This window comes from Aptenodytes patagonicus, chromosome 16, assembly GCF_965638725.1.
Source record: "Aptenodytes patagonicus chromosome 16, bAptPat1.pri.cur, whole genome shotgun sequence".
NCBI classification, from domain to species: Eukaryota; Metazoa; Chordata; class Aves; order Sphenisciformes; family Spheniscidae; genus Aptenodytes; species Aptenodytes patagonicus.
Window position 1 is genome coordinate 13,217,497 of NC_134964.1, and position 16,877 is coordinate 13,234,373.

The window sequence follows — 16,877 nt, forward strand, 5'->3', positions numbered from 1 at the left end:
TATAAAAGATGCCGAAGTGGCATTTTCCTTCTTACCTGGTCTTGAAACATTGATCCACCAAAGGCCCAGACAGCAGCAAAGACAAAGTAAAGTTCATAAAGCTCCTTGGGACAGTCAGGAGGTGTGTTCTCCTCTGTCAGGAGGCATTCGAGGAGGTAGCACAACATCTGAACCATGCTCTGCTCAGGAATGGGAATAATCTTCTTAAATCTAAAGGGTGGAAATTAGAAGCACGGGAAATTTAATTGGGTCCAGCAACACAGTTGCTCACAACCAGGAAGGCAAGCCTAGAAATCCTTTTTCAGAATATTAGCATTTTACTTGTCAGCAGTGCGTGTCTTATTCCCGGGTGCAGCAGTAAAGAGAACACCTATCCTCTCCCTCGGACCTGCTGGCACTGGCACATATACAAGTAATAACAGTAATCAGAAGTTTCAAGCATTTTAAAACTTTGATCCTCTTGAAAAAAGTAAAATGGAAGACTTGCTAAAGGCAATGATTTCCTGTGAACACGATGAGTTCAAAAGCGGTCAAATAGAGGAGTAATAAAATACACCCTTTCATCTTGCCATTTTACATTCATTTAAGCTACACTTACAGAATTCCAAACTAATATTGTAGCAGCACTGAAGTCCTCCATAAAGTAATTATAGCTATTTGAAAGGTTGGTTCTACAATTTCTGAATTAAGCAAGCTACCAAAATGCTCAGCTAAGGGCTGCCTGCAGCTAATCCCGTGGATTTCACGGTCTGACACAATGTTCAGCAAATAGAGTGGGAAATGTCCAATGGACTTTACTGCCAACAGCTATAACCAGCTTGGTCACCTAGGGAGCAGCTCCCTAGTAAGATGCCTAACTCCTACCTCCAAAGACCACTGCTTTCACTAATGCAGCCCCTTCTGACACATCCCCGTTGTGGTTGACAACTCCCATGCTCAGTTGTACACTGATACTTTTTTTTTTTTTTTTTAAATGAAGTCGCAACTATGGGAAGCAAGCAGAGGGTGGGAGAAGCTCCCTTACTCAAGTTTGTTGGGACTCTACTTTGGCCAGTCCTCATGACAGTATGAGTAAGAGAGCTGTCTCCCATGATGATAAGCAAGAACCACACGACTTCTCTGTGGGCACCACTTTGAAGCTAACTCCAGCCAAGGAGCACCAGGGCCCTTCCAAATATCTAAGTTCTTCATGTTCATTGGATTGGTGTCCAACCATGAAACATGCTCAGGCTGGATGCCCACACAGACTGACTTAACTTTGTCTAAATGCATCAGGAAAGAAATTCAAGACAGAACTGCCTGTAGAGCAATCCCACCCTCTCCCACAAACACCAACTTCCTTCTCATCACCAAGGGGCAGGAAAAGAAGTTGGGAGAGGACAAAAGAGGATCTGCTCTCTCCATCTTCTACGCCACATACTGAAAACTTTCCTTCAGCAGTGGTCTGAGACTTGCTCTACTGAAAAATAACTTGTGGAGTGAACTCAGGTCTAGCCTGGCACATCAGGACACTGAAAAGACTTTCTCTTTAGGATCTCCTGGATTTACTTTCCAAGAGATACAGAACTGGTACAAGAAGAACAGGAACAATCAAATGAAAATCCGATGAAAACCAGATGAAAACCAGATCTGACCAACAAAGGATGAGTAGGAACATCAGCTCCCCACCTCACCTCGTTGTTTCTCTGAGCCTAAGCCAGTGATGCACAGGGCCCTCAGGGCCAAGGAGGAAACCAGCCACCCACGCCACATGCAGCACAACCCCAGCACAGCACAGCTGGTCTGGAAAGCGGCGAGTGCCCCCCTGCCTTCACCAGCAGAGATACAATCACTCTTCAGATGGTACCTTGTTCTGAGGGTGTCCAGGCAAGTCGGCAGGTACTTATCAAACAAAATGGTCAGGTTGGCTCTTTCGGACTGGATCTCTCGCCTGTCAATCCAGCTGCTCACTGGGGGATTCCAGCCCAGATCCGATGGGTTGATGTACAGGATCCCTTTAGGCCCAGGGTAAGAGAGAACATATAGTAGGACACAGCAGAGACTATTCCTTTCCTCCAGCAGAATTTCTCATCTAGTTTCACACAACTAAAACCCTGTCAAATACACCTGGGTGCCCCATTACCTCGCCCCTCCTCCTGCCCCAGTGCGGAGTAGAAATATTAACAGTGAAGAGACTTAACTTAGGAAACCAGGACACCGTTCATGACCTCGCCCCAAATTCAGAACATGGTCTTGCCTGAATCATGTTACTGCTCTGGGCCCCATTTCCCCATGTGTAAAACTAGGGAACACCCTCATTCCCTTCTCCCATACTTCATGCACTTCTCCAGAAGATCAGGATCTCTTTGGGATAAAGACTGTCCCTCTCCTCATCAAGTCCATACAGGGCTTTGCACAACAGGACCACTCTCTTGGCAATGCTGAAGCCACGATCAGCTGTCAACAGTCAGAGAGCCCTGGGTAAATCTCCAAGATGATGACAGCTCCCCATATGGATTTGGGGTCAGGATCCTCAGTTTGTCCATATGCTTCAGGAACCTACCCTGTCCACCAAAGGCAGCTGTGATCCCAGGTTGGGAACTTTCAAGAGGGACCAAGCTGGCCAACAAAAGACTGGTTAATGGCACTAGATCCTACTTGGTCCATGCAAAATCCCAGTGTGAAGCTCAGGCCAGGACTCACCCGCTCTGGACACGGTCGCTGGGGTGGCTGTGCGCAGGTGGCTGATCTCAAAGACCAGACGCATCGTTGGGTTCAGGGGGATTCTCTCATTGCTTGCCAGGGTCAGCACCTGCATGTGGCAGACAGACAGACAGACAGACTAACACCTCTCCCAGGAATAGGAGTGAAAAGCATTCAGCACTTCGCACTAAAAAGCTTGGTTGCTGTCAGCCCAGTTCCTCGAGGCAAAGCAGCTGATTTCTAACAGGTGGTAGAATGACTCTTCCCTCTTCCATGACCCAGAATCAACAACGTTCCCTTAGGGTGGGGAAAAAAGGTGTGGGATTATGACCCCACTCTATTTTTAAAGGACCTGAAGTTATGATCAGGACATTTGCAGTTACTCATGAGCCCAACTCTCCAGGAAAGGGAAATTCCAATGAAAACATGCTTTGAGCTATTTCCCTCATGCACCATTTTCTTTATGCAGTACTGTTTGGTATATCTGAAGAAACACAATTGCATTTTTCTAGGAGGTGTTATTTCAGCATCTGCATTTCTCCTAGGCTGAATCACACCATGCAGTCAAGGAATACCTGCTTCTTTAACTTATATTCATTACCTTATTATCATCCATCACAGTATTAAGAGATTCAATCCACATCGGATCAATATCTCCATCTAGTACGATCCACTTGGGACCATCATGTGTGATGTTGGCCAGCTCCCGCATGATTGATGAAAACAGTCCTGGGAGGGTGACAGGAATACGTTGATGAACACTGAAGTTGCCACCTGCTCTAACAGTTTTCTCTAGCAACCTACTAAAAGTTATCCTAATGAATGTTTTCCTCTTAAGCATTCAAAACTCTATGCATCTGTACATAAATAGTACTATATCATGATACGGGTCTAGTCTGCTTTGAAGAAAAAACAACATTATCGGTTACCACCACTGAAAATGACTGCAGACCTACACAGGAGCTTCATTCCCACCAAGAATCATAAGGGATAAGAAAAGTGAAGAGCAGATACTCAGAGGCAAAAGAAGGCATGAATTACACAATGCAGAGAAAAACATCTGAATATGCCTTGGAAATTCTTATAAATGTTTTTTTGTGGCTCAAAGTATATCAGGGAAATCAAGATATGTTAAATGCTGGGTCATGGCTTTAGTGAGATTGAGGGGAGAACAAGCACAGAATGACATTGAATGACAGAACAAAATGTCAGTAAAATCAAGGAGACAGAGAGGATACAGTGTCTCGAGGGGAGTAAATAATGAATGTTAAGGAGAGCAAGAAGGCTGGGAATAGAGTAGCAGTACTGCAGAGCAAATGAAAACTCCACAAAACTATCGCTCTCCTCTACATGTGAAAATACCTAGGGAGACGCTGGTCTTCATGAAAAAACATGAGGCAAACATTAAAAAAAGCACCTCTCTTCTGGTGAATTGTGGCAAGCACACTTTTTTCCTCCAGGACAAGCTATTTCTTTGTGATCCAGGTCAGGAACAGCTAGTGGCGTTATATGACTGAAGACAAAGCTTGTGCACAACAAATGCAGAACAGCTCGCCTGAAACAGGTATCCGATTCTGAGATCGGGTCAAAAAAAATAACACTTCACTGGCTCTGCCTTGACTCAGTTCCTCACATGTTGGACACATGCCTTGGAAACCGCTCCAACATCATTAGTATCAGGAATAGCTACCGTCTCAGAGCATCAACACTTCCCTCACGTACAGCACTACAGCAGCGGAGAGAAAAGTGCCTCTCTCCTAACCTTATGCATCCACACCACAGAGCGGTGTTGGATTTAAAAGAAGAGTTTGGTTCTACAAAGAACACTTTTAGGATTCCCTTGTGGGACCTTTTACCACCTAACATGTATAAACTTTTCAACTCCTGATAATGCAAGGAGTGACAGGATGAAAACTGGAAGAGGAAAAGAAGGGGCTGATCTGTAAGGGAACACATCATCTCTTGCTAGGCTGTGGTGAAGATTGCCTTGCTGGTCTTTGCAACAAGAAACAAAATTTTCAGGAATGGTTAATGCAGAAAATATTTGCCTTGAAACCTCAGGGAGGAGTGCTGTAAGCTCCCTTGAAACGTTACAGGCTAAAAACCGCTGGACAGCCACCTGTAAAACGTCCCTCCTGCTGTTCAGTGCCACCTGCAGTCCTCAATCTGCAGTCACTGCTGCAGCCAGTCTGCAGAGTTCAGGCTGTATCCCACACTTCCCTCTGTCACTTTGATTTAGGGTCCCTAATTACAATTAAAAATAAATTAACCCTGGCACTGGAGCAAAGCAAGGAGTCAGGAGGGGTCTGTGGCAGGGGCCAGGGGAGGTGGGTGGCAGCTCATCTCCTGGAGGACTTCTGGCCGAAGATGATTTATGGCAATGTCTTCTCTTACCTCCCCCACACCTCCCAAACCAGCCACACACGTAAATCAAAGCTGCCTTTACGTATTAGTCACAACTGAACATTTTCACTCCAGATTTCTGTAATCTTTCAGCAAGTTTTAAATGCTCATCTTATTTTCCTCGGGAGCAATCAGGATCAACAGACTGGCAAATGCTGGTGTACTACAGAGATTGGGCAGCACTATTAAGTGGAAAAACAGCACTTTAAGGCTGCTGCGTTTGTGCTACCAGCTATGGAAACCTGGGGATGGCACATTTTGGGGGGCCCCAGTGCACACCATAGGGCAGGAGGGAACTCTCTTCTATCACTGGTCCAGCCAACCCCAAAAAACTGCCTGCCCCATTTAGGAACTGGTAAGTGTTGGTATTAATGGACATGATAATTATTCTTATGGCAATAGGATAAAGCAGGTTTCTGCTATACTTCCCATTTGAAGACAAAAAAGCTAAAACATCCCACGTATCCTTTTAACAACAAACTCTCACGTGGCTGTGAGCAGCAGACAAGCACCTGGGCTTTCAGACTCGCACGCAAAGAACCACTCATCCTGCTGTTGCTCAGGAAGTGCATTAAAAATATCCTTCTTTATCTACAGATTCAGGCATGAAAAGACATTTACCATCTTTCCATTCTCTTGTTGCTGGGTTAATGATGCCAAAAAGCTCATCATTGGTGACTGCCTTGGGGTTGAGGTCTGTCCAGACAGGGCGTCGCTTCATTATCTGGTAAGTCTTGTTCAGGGATCTCATCACCTGCGACTTGCCCGTGCCTGCGTTACCCACCACGAAGACAGAGTGCCGGACTGTCAGCAGCTCCTCCAGCTGCACCACCTGAGAAAGAACATTCCCAAATTTTAGACAAACATGCCAAACTGAAGTTCAGATCTACAAAATAGCTTCCATTGGGCCTCTTCTTTGGAAAGATGTGACCCAGAGACACAAATGGATTTGACATTGAGTTTGGTCTAAACACTCTAATCATGATGGGTAAAATCCTCAGCCTGCAGACAAACCTTCAGCATTATCTACATCTGACAGCCATCAGCCAATGAGGCTCTGCTCTCCAGGGGCCACACTTTCATGAGCGTACAAGAGTTCGCCCCTTTGTAAACTCAGGGACCGAGCCAGTGCTGGCTTTAGGGGCAGGTGCAACTGCATCAGACCCATCATAGCTGACTCTGTCCTCCATCAAGGTCTGCCTGCAAGGGAATATTGTGCAGGGCCCTCTTTGTAGAAGCAAAGATGGCTGAGGAAACCCAAATGATTTGGTGGTGGTGGAGATACAGCAGGAGATCAGTTGATCTTACTTTGAGCACAAAGTTGTCCTCAGCCTGCAGCCGGAGGTCCAGAACAGCCTGCCTCACAAACGACTCAAAATTCAGGTCACGCTTCCGAGGCACATCCAGCGCAGGGAAAAGATCTCCAATCAGCCCCATAAACACCGGCACATCATCAGTCACAATCTTGGGGATGTTAAAGTCACGAAGTGAGCGCATCAGAACTTGGTCTTCAGGTCGCTCTGGGTCATCTCGTTTGAGGGAGCCGGCGACAACTAGCACTGACTTGATTGCACGCAAGCCCCAGTCGTAGTGATCCTACATGGGGAGGAAAAAAAAAAAAAAAAAAAGAGGGATGGGTTTATGCTTAGACAGTACACCACCATGAAGGGGTAAGAACCAGCAGCTCCAAACTGCCAGACAAGTCAGCAGTGGAAATACATCCAAATCTTCTAGTTGCACTGAGGCCAGAGACCTCCACCAGACTGAGTTACCTGATTTCCATTTCAGTAGGTGAGATTCCCATCAGGGACAGTATTAAAGAGTCAAATAATTCAGATGTTCCTGCCATCACGTGGGCTCAGAGTTGGCAGTAAGACAGCAGTAGGACTTGCACTCTGGAGACCTAAGAAATTTGCTTCACCTAAATCATAAAGCAGCTGAAGCAAGGCCAGCCAGACCCCTGGATCTGCAGGAGCTACTAAGGTGAAAGATTTGTTAGTCCATTATGAGGCCCCAAATACCCAAGTTTCTCCATCCTGCCCAATCACAAGATTACCAGGCTTGTGTGGTCCCAGAGGCAGTCTACCAAGCAGGGGCCAGTAAGGACATTGCTGAAAAAGAACCACAAAGAGGCATGAGAGGAACTCTCAAGCCAACAAGCAACTCTTTATATTTCTGCTCTGTTAAGACCCTCCAGAGCACAGCTCGACGGCTGACTGCTTTGTGTGGGAGGCCACGGCTTCCACCAAGACCTCCAAGACACAGCACCAAGTTTCTGTGACAAGGCATCTCCCACCCAGCCTCATGCTGACAAAGTCAAGATCAGGTTTTCCATCTGGAGTCCTGATTCACCTCTTCTCTGGACCCAGCTTTGATCTATGCAAATGATGACAAGGAAAAATCTGATTAATTAAAGCTTTGCACTGGAAGTGACCCTACTTGGTCAACACCTAACATGACAGGGAACTGTTAGGCTAAACTCAGGGGGGGACAGACATCATAAACACCTTGCAGGCAGGAGAATCAATAGGAACTAAGAGACTGGAAAGCAAAGGGTCACTGAATACTACCCCGAACATGGTATCATTTGAGCCCATTGAAAAATCTCTCCCATTAATGCAGCTGGTCAAGTGCTTTTGTCCCTGCAGATCCTCCAGTAAAGCAGATCGAAAATTTCATTGCTCTGATGATCACAAACCTTCTCTTCTCCCAGCAGCTAGTGCAAATGCAGTCATTAAATAAAAGCTGTGAAGCTTTAGCCATGGAGGTGAGTGGCAGAGTGCCATGTTCCTGCTGATTTTGGAGATCGACAGGCTTCATTGTACCATTCAGCCACAGAAGCGGGCTCACCTGTTTGGACAGGAGCTCTTTGCAGAGTTGGTACAGAGTAATGAACTTCCTGGCTAACGCCCGGGCCTCAATGAATCCCTCGGCCACCAACATAATTTCACAGATCAGCTCAAAGTCTGGCACAACCATCGCGCATGGCCTAAAAAGACAGGCAAGAAAAGATTGCAGAACAAGTATTTCTTGACTACAGATCTTAGGGGCAGTGGATTTGCAGCTTTATCTTCCAGGTCTTCTCCAGTGAGCCAGGTCACACACTGCCTTTCTCATCGCAAGGGACAGAGCTCCTTTGCCCTGCCTGTGCATTCCCAGACCCAGGATTGTTGCACAAGGCTGAAACTATCTACGATTCCCCAAAGCAAGTGAATTCCCCAAGGAAATGAAATCAAGCTTGGATGTTCCAAATGACAATTTCTGCCAGTCTTATAATGCAGGTCACAAACCTTGACCTGGACTCACCTGAAGAGAGCTTTTAAATTCTCAGGTAGCTCGGTTCGCCCTGCATAACCAGGGTTCATGGTGATGAAAATGCCTACTGAGGGAACTAAGTTAATGTCTTCTCCAAGAAAATTGAAGGATTTCTTCTTCTCCCGTATTGCATCCTGCACACTCTTCACCTAGGAACCAAGACAGCATTATAGTATTGGTGTTCAGTTATGAAAAACACACCAGACAACAGTGCTGCCTTCCTTACGCTTGGCCCCATGATGACTGGGGCTTAGCACTGTTTTGTTTTGGTTTTTTACTGACCATATAAAGCTTTATACACTGGAGTGAATCTCCAATACCAATATCAATCTCCCATCACAATCAAACTCTGACAAAGCAGAAAAGAGAGCTGAAGAGACTGGGCAGTCAAACTGCAAAGGAATTGCAAGAATTTGCACCAGTGCTCTGTAAGACAATGACAGACGTGGGTGAGGAAGAGCAGCTCAGAGGAAGGAAACGCCTCCAAAGCTGCCTGTGTCTCACCTTGGCTTTTGACATCACCTGTGGGACACTTCCCAGCACATCTCACAGCAAAAACACCACCAATGGCTAAATAATCTCTTTCAACTTCCCAACTTAGCAGGAGGCCAGACACCTGAGATGAGATGCAGGGCTGTCCAGGCATCCACAACACAGCCAATACCCAAATGCAGTCCCAAAAGTCTGACACAATACAGGCCCCTGATTCCCTCCACCCATCTTCACCTCTCCCCATGCACCACTGCTCTTCATGACAGCCCAAAACCCTCCTGTGCCTGCTCTGTTCCTTGACTAGGCCCAGAAAAGGAGCAGCATTTCCCAATAAACTTGGCCTCAGCTCAATTGCAAACTGATCACTTGATATTGCTTCTAAAGATTTTGGAACATCAGGTGCTTAATTTAAAACCAAAACCACAAGGCAGAAGCTGTAAGAACTCCCCTGACACCTTCACTCACTGATATTGTATTGTCTTTTGATATTTCCCTGATTGCAGCTTTGTTCTTCTCATTCCTCACCTTCCAAAGAAAGCAAGTTTATTAAAGCTAGATCACCTTCTTGCAAACAGAACTTCAGCAAGGGAGGTATCTCTCTAGGTTCACTACTCTAACCTTACTGCTGTTTGCCATCTTAAAGTTAAGCAATTAATCGAATTTTTCTCTGTAAGGAACCATATCGACATTAACTGCATGACTAAGAGCCAATTAAACATCGCCATGGTTACACTCCTAATAGCAGCCAGGAGACACGATGATGGAATGACAGCCGTGCTGCTTTCTTCAGATGCCACGCTCCAGCCAGGAGCAAGGGAATCATTAGCAGTTGAGTCATATCTGGGCTTCTTTTGTTCAGCTTCCCTTTTTATTTTTAAGATCCTCAAAGACTTTTTTCAATGACAACTTTAAACTAGAACCTGACGGAAGAGAAATTGAGAGGGAACGATACATAAACTCCTGTACCCGCCTGGGGCTTCTTTGGGACAAAGAATTGTCATTATGAGTGAGAGAGAGATGAGAAGAGTGAGGAGTTCATGGAGGAGTTCAGAACAATGTCTTTGACCGAACATTTACAAAAGTGTAGAAACTTCTGGGCTCTAGATCTTTTTTTCTGCAATACCAAGCCCAAAAGGGGGTCTAGAAAGAATTCAGCACCTCAGTCAGACACTGGGATCCTAAAACCTGCACTCAGCTGACACTTGAGTCCAGAAGAACTTAGATACTTCAACACCTCAATTTTCAGCACTGAAGTCCCCCCCAAGGCTCAAAACTTTCAGTTCTGCCCATGTCAGAGCTGTCTCGGTCTGGACAGTGCAGTTGAGCACCCACCCTCTGCTCAAACTCCCCTGGTAGCTGGATTTACCTGGCGTTTTCAGAGGATACCAATGGGATTTAGGATCTGGACAACATCCAGACACAGCTCTCCTCCAAAGCAAGGGCCAGAAGTAGTAGCAGGGCCTGCTCTCATCCTGCTGCCCCGTGGTTATGCCTGGGCTGCCCCAGATTTCAGCCCCTGCCAGAGGGGATTCACACCCACAGCACCTACCCTGGGTGCCTCCTCACCACTCACTGGGCAGGCATGAGCAGGGTACGGAGCACCTCTCCTCCTGCAATCTTTTCTCCTATGTAAAATATTTCCAGATTTCCTCGTGGGCCAGTAAGAGGAAGGGAAGGAGGAAGCAAAGTCCCAGATTATAAATAAGCACAAGAGAACAGGACTCTCTAGCATGATGGGGAGGGCAGTCTCCTTTCCAGCCCTTCTCCAAGGACTGCTGTTGTGCTTCACACAGGACTCACCAATAAAATGCACTGAACGGTTAAATTACAGAGGAGACAAGAAATCATTCTACAGGGAAAACACCTATGCATAGCTGGGCACAGCTCAAATAGCTCTCCCCTAGCTTTAATCCCACACTCTCAGCCTATCCTAGGCAAGCACATAAGCAGGGGCTGCAGATCTGCTGCAGGTTCCAGTTACCAAATGTCACCCCAGCTGACACCAGCTTTCAGGAGCACCGCACTGCATCCACGAGGCTGCACGCATGTCTCCTAGGAATTATGCCACTCGCCAGGAATACCCTCCAAAGTCATTTTGCAGAGCTCTCATGACAAACACTGGAATTAAATCTACAGTCATATGAAAAGGGAAGGAAGGAAAGAAGACTGCACAGTCTTGGTGACAGGTAAGCGTTAAGAAAATTAATCTTGAATGTATTCCTATTTGTTGAATGTGACACACAACCTGTGCCTGACTGGAGGCAATAAGTAATCCCAAAAAATCCAGCAGGCCATGGATCTTTCCCAAATACCACCCTTCCCCTCCATGAAAATTATTCCCTACGTGATAGGCTGAGTAGCCATAAGTCAAGGCAGCTCTCCTCCCTAAAATGATACGCTGCAATTATCTCACAGCACATTAATGACACGAGTGTCTTCCTCAGGAGGAATAGGTACAGAGCCACGGTGTATACTGATCTGGGAAAAGATGCTATAAAGAATCGCCTCAATACAAATGCCGTAACTGGGGAAAGAAAAGAAATGACAAAAATGTTTGCACCACATCACTGTTACATTTTGTCAGTGCTGTGATATTCATGTGATTAATCTTGGGATATAATCCCTCACCTGCCTACACACGGAACTAGAACCCGCAACATGCACTTTCCATGTTTACCCTTGCTCCAAAGGCTGCAGCATGGCTCTGCCTTGTTTGTATTTATTTACGATTGTTTCTCCACTTACCTGTACAGCAACCACAGAGAGGACCTCAACTGAGATCCTGTTAAATTCATCAAAACAGCCCCAAGCTCCTGTCTGGGAAAGGCCTTTGTAAATATTCCCACAAGACTGGGAAAAAGAAAAAAAAAAGAAAATTACAAGTGTGAAATCACAAATGGAATCAACTCCAGCAAAATATGGATTTTATTTCCCAGCTTGTTTATTTATAGCAATTTACAGTCTATTGTGGGTATTTAGAAAAGTGCATGGAAACAGCAGGCACAACTCAATTATAATATTTATAGCTCTTGCACAGTTTGCCACTTGATTTGCTAATTGAACTTTCTTGATATATCTGTGCACTAGTTTCATTTAAAGGTCACCTGTGCTGAATTACTGATGGCCCCGCTTCCTGGGAGAGCCCATAAGCTGAATAAAATATGATCTGAGGCTACCAAAATCACTGTACCGTGCCAGACTGGCAGACAGCAAGACTCAGCCTAACAATTCAGCGTTCTACAGCGGCTGAAAGTTCAGCACGTTTTGGCCTTATTCTGGGAGACAATCCTGAGAAAACCAGGACAGGTCCCTTCCCATGCCAGGGCCTGTCAGCCTGCCAGCATGCCAAGAAGAAATGACCAGGTTGAAGTATCAGCACAGTGTCCTTGTTTCGGCTGGGATAGAGTTAATTTCCTTCCTAGTAGCTGGTACAGTGCTGTGTTTTGGATTTAGGATGAGAACAATGTTGATAACGCACCGATGTTTTAGTTGTTGCTAGGTAATGCTTACACTAGCCAAGGACTTTTTAGTTTCCCATGCTCTACCGACTGAGCAGGCTGGAGGTGCACAAGAAGCTGGGAGGGGGCACAGCCAGGACAGCTGACCCAAACTGGCCAAGGGGATATTCCACACCATGTGATGTCATGCTCAGTACATAAACTGGGGGAAAGCTGGCTGGGGGGGTCGCTGCTCGGGGACTGTCTGGGCATCGGTCGGCAGGTGGTGAGCAATTGCACTGTGCATCACTTGCTTTGTATATCCTTTTTATTATTATTATTATTATTATTATTATTATTATTATTATTATTATTATTATAATATTTCAACTATTGAACTGTTTTTATCTCAACCCATGAGTTTTCTCACTTCTACTCTTCCGATTCTCTCCTCCATCCCACCGGGGGGGGGAGCGAGCGAGTGGCTGTGTGGTGCTCAGTTGCTGGCTGAGGTTAAACCACAACACACAGCCTCGGTCTCAACTGAACAGGCCAAAATTTTTGAAGTATTTCACATGGAATCTAACTCCAGAAGGGAAGGGAAAGGCATAACAAGGCAGAGAGCACAGTTCAGGTCTCTGCCTCCTGAAGAACCTTGTGCAAGTCTTAGAGAAGAAAAGGGAGGAGGAGAAAAAGGTGTTCAGCAGAAAGGAATGTAGCAGGGATTTAAGCAGAGGTGATGGATCAAAGCGATCTCAAAGAGGTCAAAGTGATCAAAGCTGGATTACTCTCATCCTTCAGGTTTCATCGGGCCCCGAGCATCCCCAGCCCCATGTGACAGCACTGCGGCCAAAGTGGGAGCAGTACCTTGTAGTCCATCTGCTCAGAGCAGTTAAACACATACACCATGATGCCCAGGGCTCGCCCCAAATCTTTCGTAGTCTCCGTCTTGCCAGTGCCTGCAGGGCCCGCAGGTGCTCCGCTCATGGTCAGGTGCAGCGACTGGGTCAGGGTGATGTAACATCTTTCACAGCGAAGGATGAAGGAAAAAAGGAAATAGACTGAGACTTGGTCCAACAGGTCACTGTTGGGCTGCAGAGAAACGGCACTAGGGCAATGCACTCAGGAGAGCCTTTCTTCTGAAGAGCTATACATGAGCAGGGTGCATGTCTAAGCTGGCAGTCCTCTTGGGCATTAATTACCACCTCTGCCCAGCTGTGTCTTCTCCAAGAGATACTTGTCTTCCACCAGGGTCTGCCCAACCTCTTCAAGTCCAGGTTGTGCTTTCTTTGGATCCTCATACCACTCATTGATATTGGGCATGTCCCAGATAGTATGAGAAAAGGTTGGCTTTTCTGAAAGACCTTCCTCTTGCTTCCCAGTGCTGTTCAGCCCAAAGGATCCCATTCCCCACCACCCACAGAAACCTGTTCAGATGGCCTATGAATGATCCCATTCAATGCTGCAGCAAGCCCCAAAGCTTCTCCATCATGCTGATGATGGACACCAGGGACATGCCCACATGTGGGTGTCTATACTCCCTGTATAAGCCACAGAGCTGTAATCAATATGGCCACAAAACCTGATAATGCATGGGGGCTTGGCTCAGCTGACTAACATGGGTGACTAGAGCCACCTGAGATGCTCCTGGCTACTGAAATGTCACATAGGGTGGAAAGATATGAGAAGGGGTCCACAGGATACTTGCACATTTCTCGATTGGCAGCTGGAAGCCAGGTGGGACAACGCAGAGCATCTCAAGTCACCCTAGGTGTCCCCATTGAGACAACTGAACCAAGTGGTAGATGTCTACTTCAAGACAGGATGAAAGCTTTCTAGACTCACCAGCTCTATGGGGTGTGGTCTTCTTGTGCACAGGCAGACACCCACAAATGAGCGTCTTAATCTGTGAGCTGAATCCTACCCCGAGATCTGAGGCACAGATACCCCAGAGGGTACCACCATCAAATCACAAACCAGGTGAGAGTTAGAGCTCTGCCACCGGATTGCTGGGACACGGAGAAAGAACAAGAGGGATGTGGGTGTCCAAACTAAATCCATCTTTGGTTGGCAGCTCTTTCTCTAACTGCGTGGCAAAGCCCAGCTATGATGGTATTTCCAGGGGACTTACCTGTCTGTCAGTGGAGTGATCACAAGCCGAGGGGTATTGCCAAGGTATTCATAGGAGTACAGGAACTGAGCATCACAGATGTTGGCAAAGCAGTGCCGTTCCTCATCCGACCATCTGTGCCGGAGCTGTGACAGCCAAATGAACGCCTGGGCATTGTCCACCTGCAACACACCCACAAGCACCATCACGGGAAGGCCAGGAATGCCAGGCACGCACAGCTCAGGTGCCAAAATGGTGACTGCAATGAAGTTTTCATCAGGGGTGCATTGGTCCTCACTGTGAAGGCAGGTGTGGTGAGGAAGGTCACCTCCCTGTAATGTGGTGAGAAATGTCACCTCCCCATCTCCCATCAATAGAGGGTAAGAACAAAATTAGTAACCACGTTGGTGGGAGAGGGAAAAGTGAATACCCAAGAGAAAGAGCAGCACAAAAAGACTCCTGAAGAGGAGATTTAAGAAGCAGCAAGCCATGAAGAGGCTCTTATAACGCAAACAGAATGAGAGAAGGAGCAGAGGCTGTCTAGACAGGGAAGGGGCCACAGACAGCACCAGGGAGACAGGCTGGGAACAGGGGGACAAGGACAGCCGTGGCCAGTGACCTCTGCACAACCAGCAGATAGGCCCAGCAGATGGACCACTTCACCACAAACTGGGCCAAGGCACCACCAAGCCCATCTGAGCCTTGAAGCCAGAAACCCTGCGAGCAGCCTGGCTGCCTCCAAGAGGACACAGATGAGGGTAAAGCCACAACCCAGCACACTCAGGGCACCTTCCCACCCACCTTCAGGGCTGGATACTTGACACAGTGTCAAGGACAGGGGAGTGGTGTGGGAGAGGTATGCAGGACAAAGGAGTCCCAAAGGAGTCCCTGTGCCCCCACACCAGACCAAGGAAGCTACAAAAAGAAAAGCCCAAATGCTTTTTTTTACTTTCTAAAGACATAACTGAGACTGCATCCAGCAGCCTCCCAACACAATGCCATCATCCACCAACACGTGCCTTGGCAACAGAACACAGGGCTACACTCTCACTCCTGGTGTGAATGGGGCAAGTACAACACGCTCCTTGGTGTTGCATGGCCATGATACAGAACAGCACTGCAGGCTTACGGTGGCTTTCTGCCTCCTTACCGCAAACATTGTAGAAGTAAATTTAGTTGTGTATCTCCCACTGAGACGGGCAGTGATCTGAATGGCCTGTGGTTGGTCTATCATTCCTGTAACCCCCGCTCCAACGTCCAACACAGGACCATGCTGAGCTGCGAACACAAACCTTCTGCGCTATCATCTTTGCCACCACGTCCCGAGCATGCACATCGATGGTGCATATGGTCATGATTTTCTGCCTGTCACCCTTGGAGAGCTGCCCAATCAGCATGGTAACGAGGGTGTTCAGCTGAGTCACTTGCTTCTTGTGATATTCCTTCATCGCATTCTCGTAGCCTTCCTCCACCCTGGCGAAGGCAATCCCAACCTCTGTTGTCCACCAGATCTGGGTGCAGGAAAGAGCCACCTAGGGAAATGGGCTGGCTCAGTATCAGGGAAAACACCAGAGCTTCCTTACGTTCAAGAGTGTCTGATCCACAGGGAGATCAAGGATGAAGTATCCATGACATGAAATTAAGTATTTTTTCACATAGTAGTCACAGCAGACAGGACAACAGGGATCTGCCCCGTGACATTCATTTAAAACATCATATCAGTGGTAGACCCATTTAGCAGCTACTTATTAGTCAATCAGCACCTTTCACATGCCTGACACAGCAGAGGAGGAAGAGCTGGAGACCACGAGTCTGTCAGAGGTGCATCTGAGGGGCTCTTTTCTCTCATTAGGGCTCACCACTTTGTTTTCCTGCTGCACCTCTCACTCCTCTGGATGTATAGACTTCCCATGACCCACAGGGTGCAGCTGGCACTGCCCAAGCCCCCGAGCTCTGTAACCCAGCCAAGAGTGTATCCTCCCTGGACCCCTAATCAGAGCATGGAGCTCAGCCTGGAAACTCCATCAGGAGATTGCCAGGATAAAGGACAACTCATCCTTCCTCCCTCCTGGAAAGCACAGTGGAGGCCAGAAACGTCCCCATCCATAGCTAGAGGCCATTACTGAAAGAAGGGAAGGGCAGGACTGAAGGGGAAGCCAAGCACTGCCTTTCCCATGTGCCAGCCTGAGTGGAGATGAGGAGCAGTGGCAGATACCTGGGCAGGGTAGTCAAAGATCCACTGTTCCCTCGGCTTCTCCTCATAAGCCATGACGGCTTCCGTCATCTCATCTCTCACAGTAGCCCTCATGCTGTCTAGTACATGATTCAGCCAGACCTCAACCTGGAGAAGAGATTAAATCACAGTAACACACTTGCTCTTCTTAAGCGCCTTTGGTAATTAGTGAAGACAGGGAATGGGACAAGCATCTCAACTCTCC

The 16,877-nt window shown here is 47.1% G+C and overlaps 1 protein-coding gene across 3 annotated transcripts in view; it reads right to left on the reverse strand.

Moving 5' to 3' along the window:
- Window positions 1-16,877, reverse strand: part of DNAH9 (dynein axonemal heavy chain 9) — a 211,213-nt gene that overhangs the window by 152,254 nt on the left and 42,082 nt on the right. For 2 of the 3 annotated variants that reach the window (XM_076353524.1, XM_076353525.1), the window contains 13 exons: window positions 16,655-16,780; window positions 15,732-15,971; window positions 14,461-14,621; window positions 13,197-13,353; window positions 11,638-11,742; window positions 8,392-8,549; window positions 7,936-8,074; window positions 6,394-6,681; window positions 5,707-5,917; window positions 3,284-3,411; window positions 2,683-2,791; window positions 1,847-1,994; window positions 36-210 (listed from right to left, as the gene is read on the reverse strand). In XM_076353524.1, the coding sequence (XP_076209639.1) occupies window positions 36-210; window positions 1,847-1,994; window positions 2,683-2,791; window positions 3,284-3,411; window positions 5,707-5,917; window positions 6,394-6,681; window positions 7,936-8,074; window positions 8,392-8,549; window positions 11,638-11,742; window positions 13,197-13,353; window positions 14,461-14,621; window positions 15,732-15,971; window positions 16,655-16,780 (2,145 nt within the window). The remainder of the gene's footprint in view (window positions 1-35; window positions 211-1,846; window positions 1,995-2,682; window positions 2,792-3,283; window positions 3,412-5,706; window positions 5,918-6,393; window positions 6,682-7,935; window positions 8,075-8,391; window positions 8,550-11,637; window positions 11,743-13,196; window positions 13,354-14,460; window positions 14,622-15,731; window positions 15,972-16,654; window positions 16,781-16,877) is intronic. The other variant, XM_076353526.1, reaches the window with a different exon arrangement.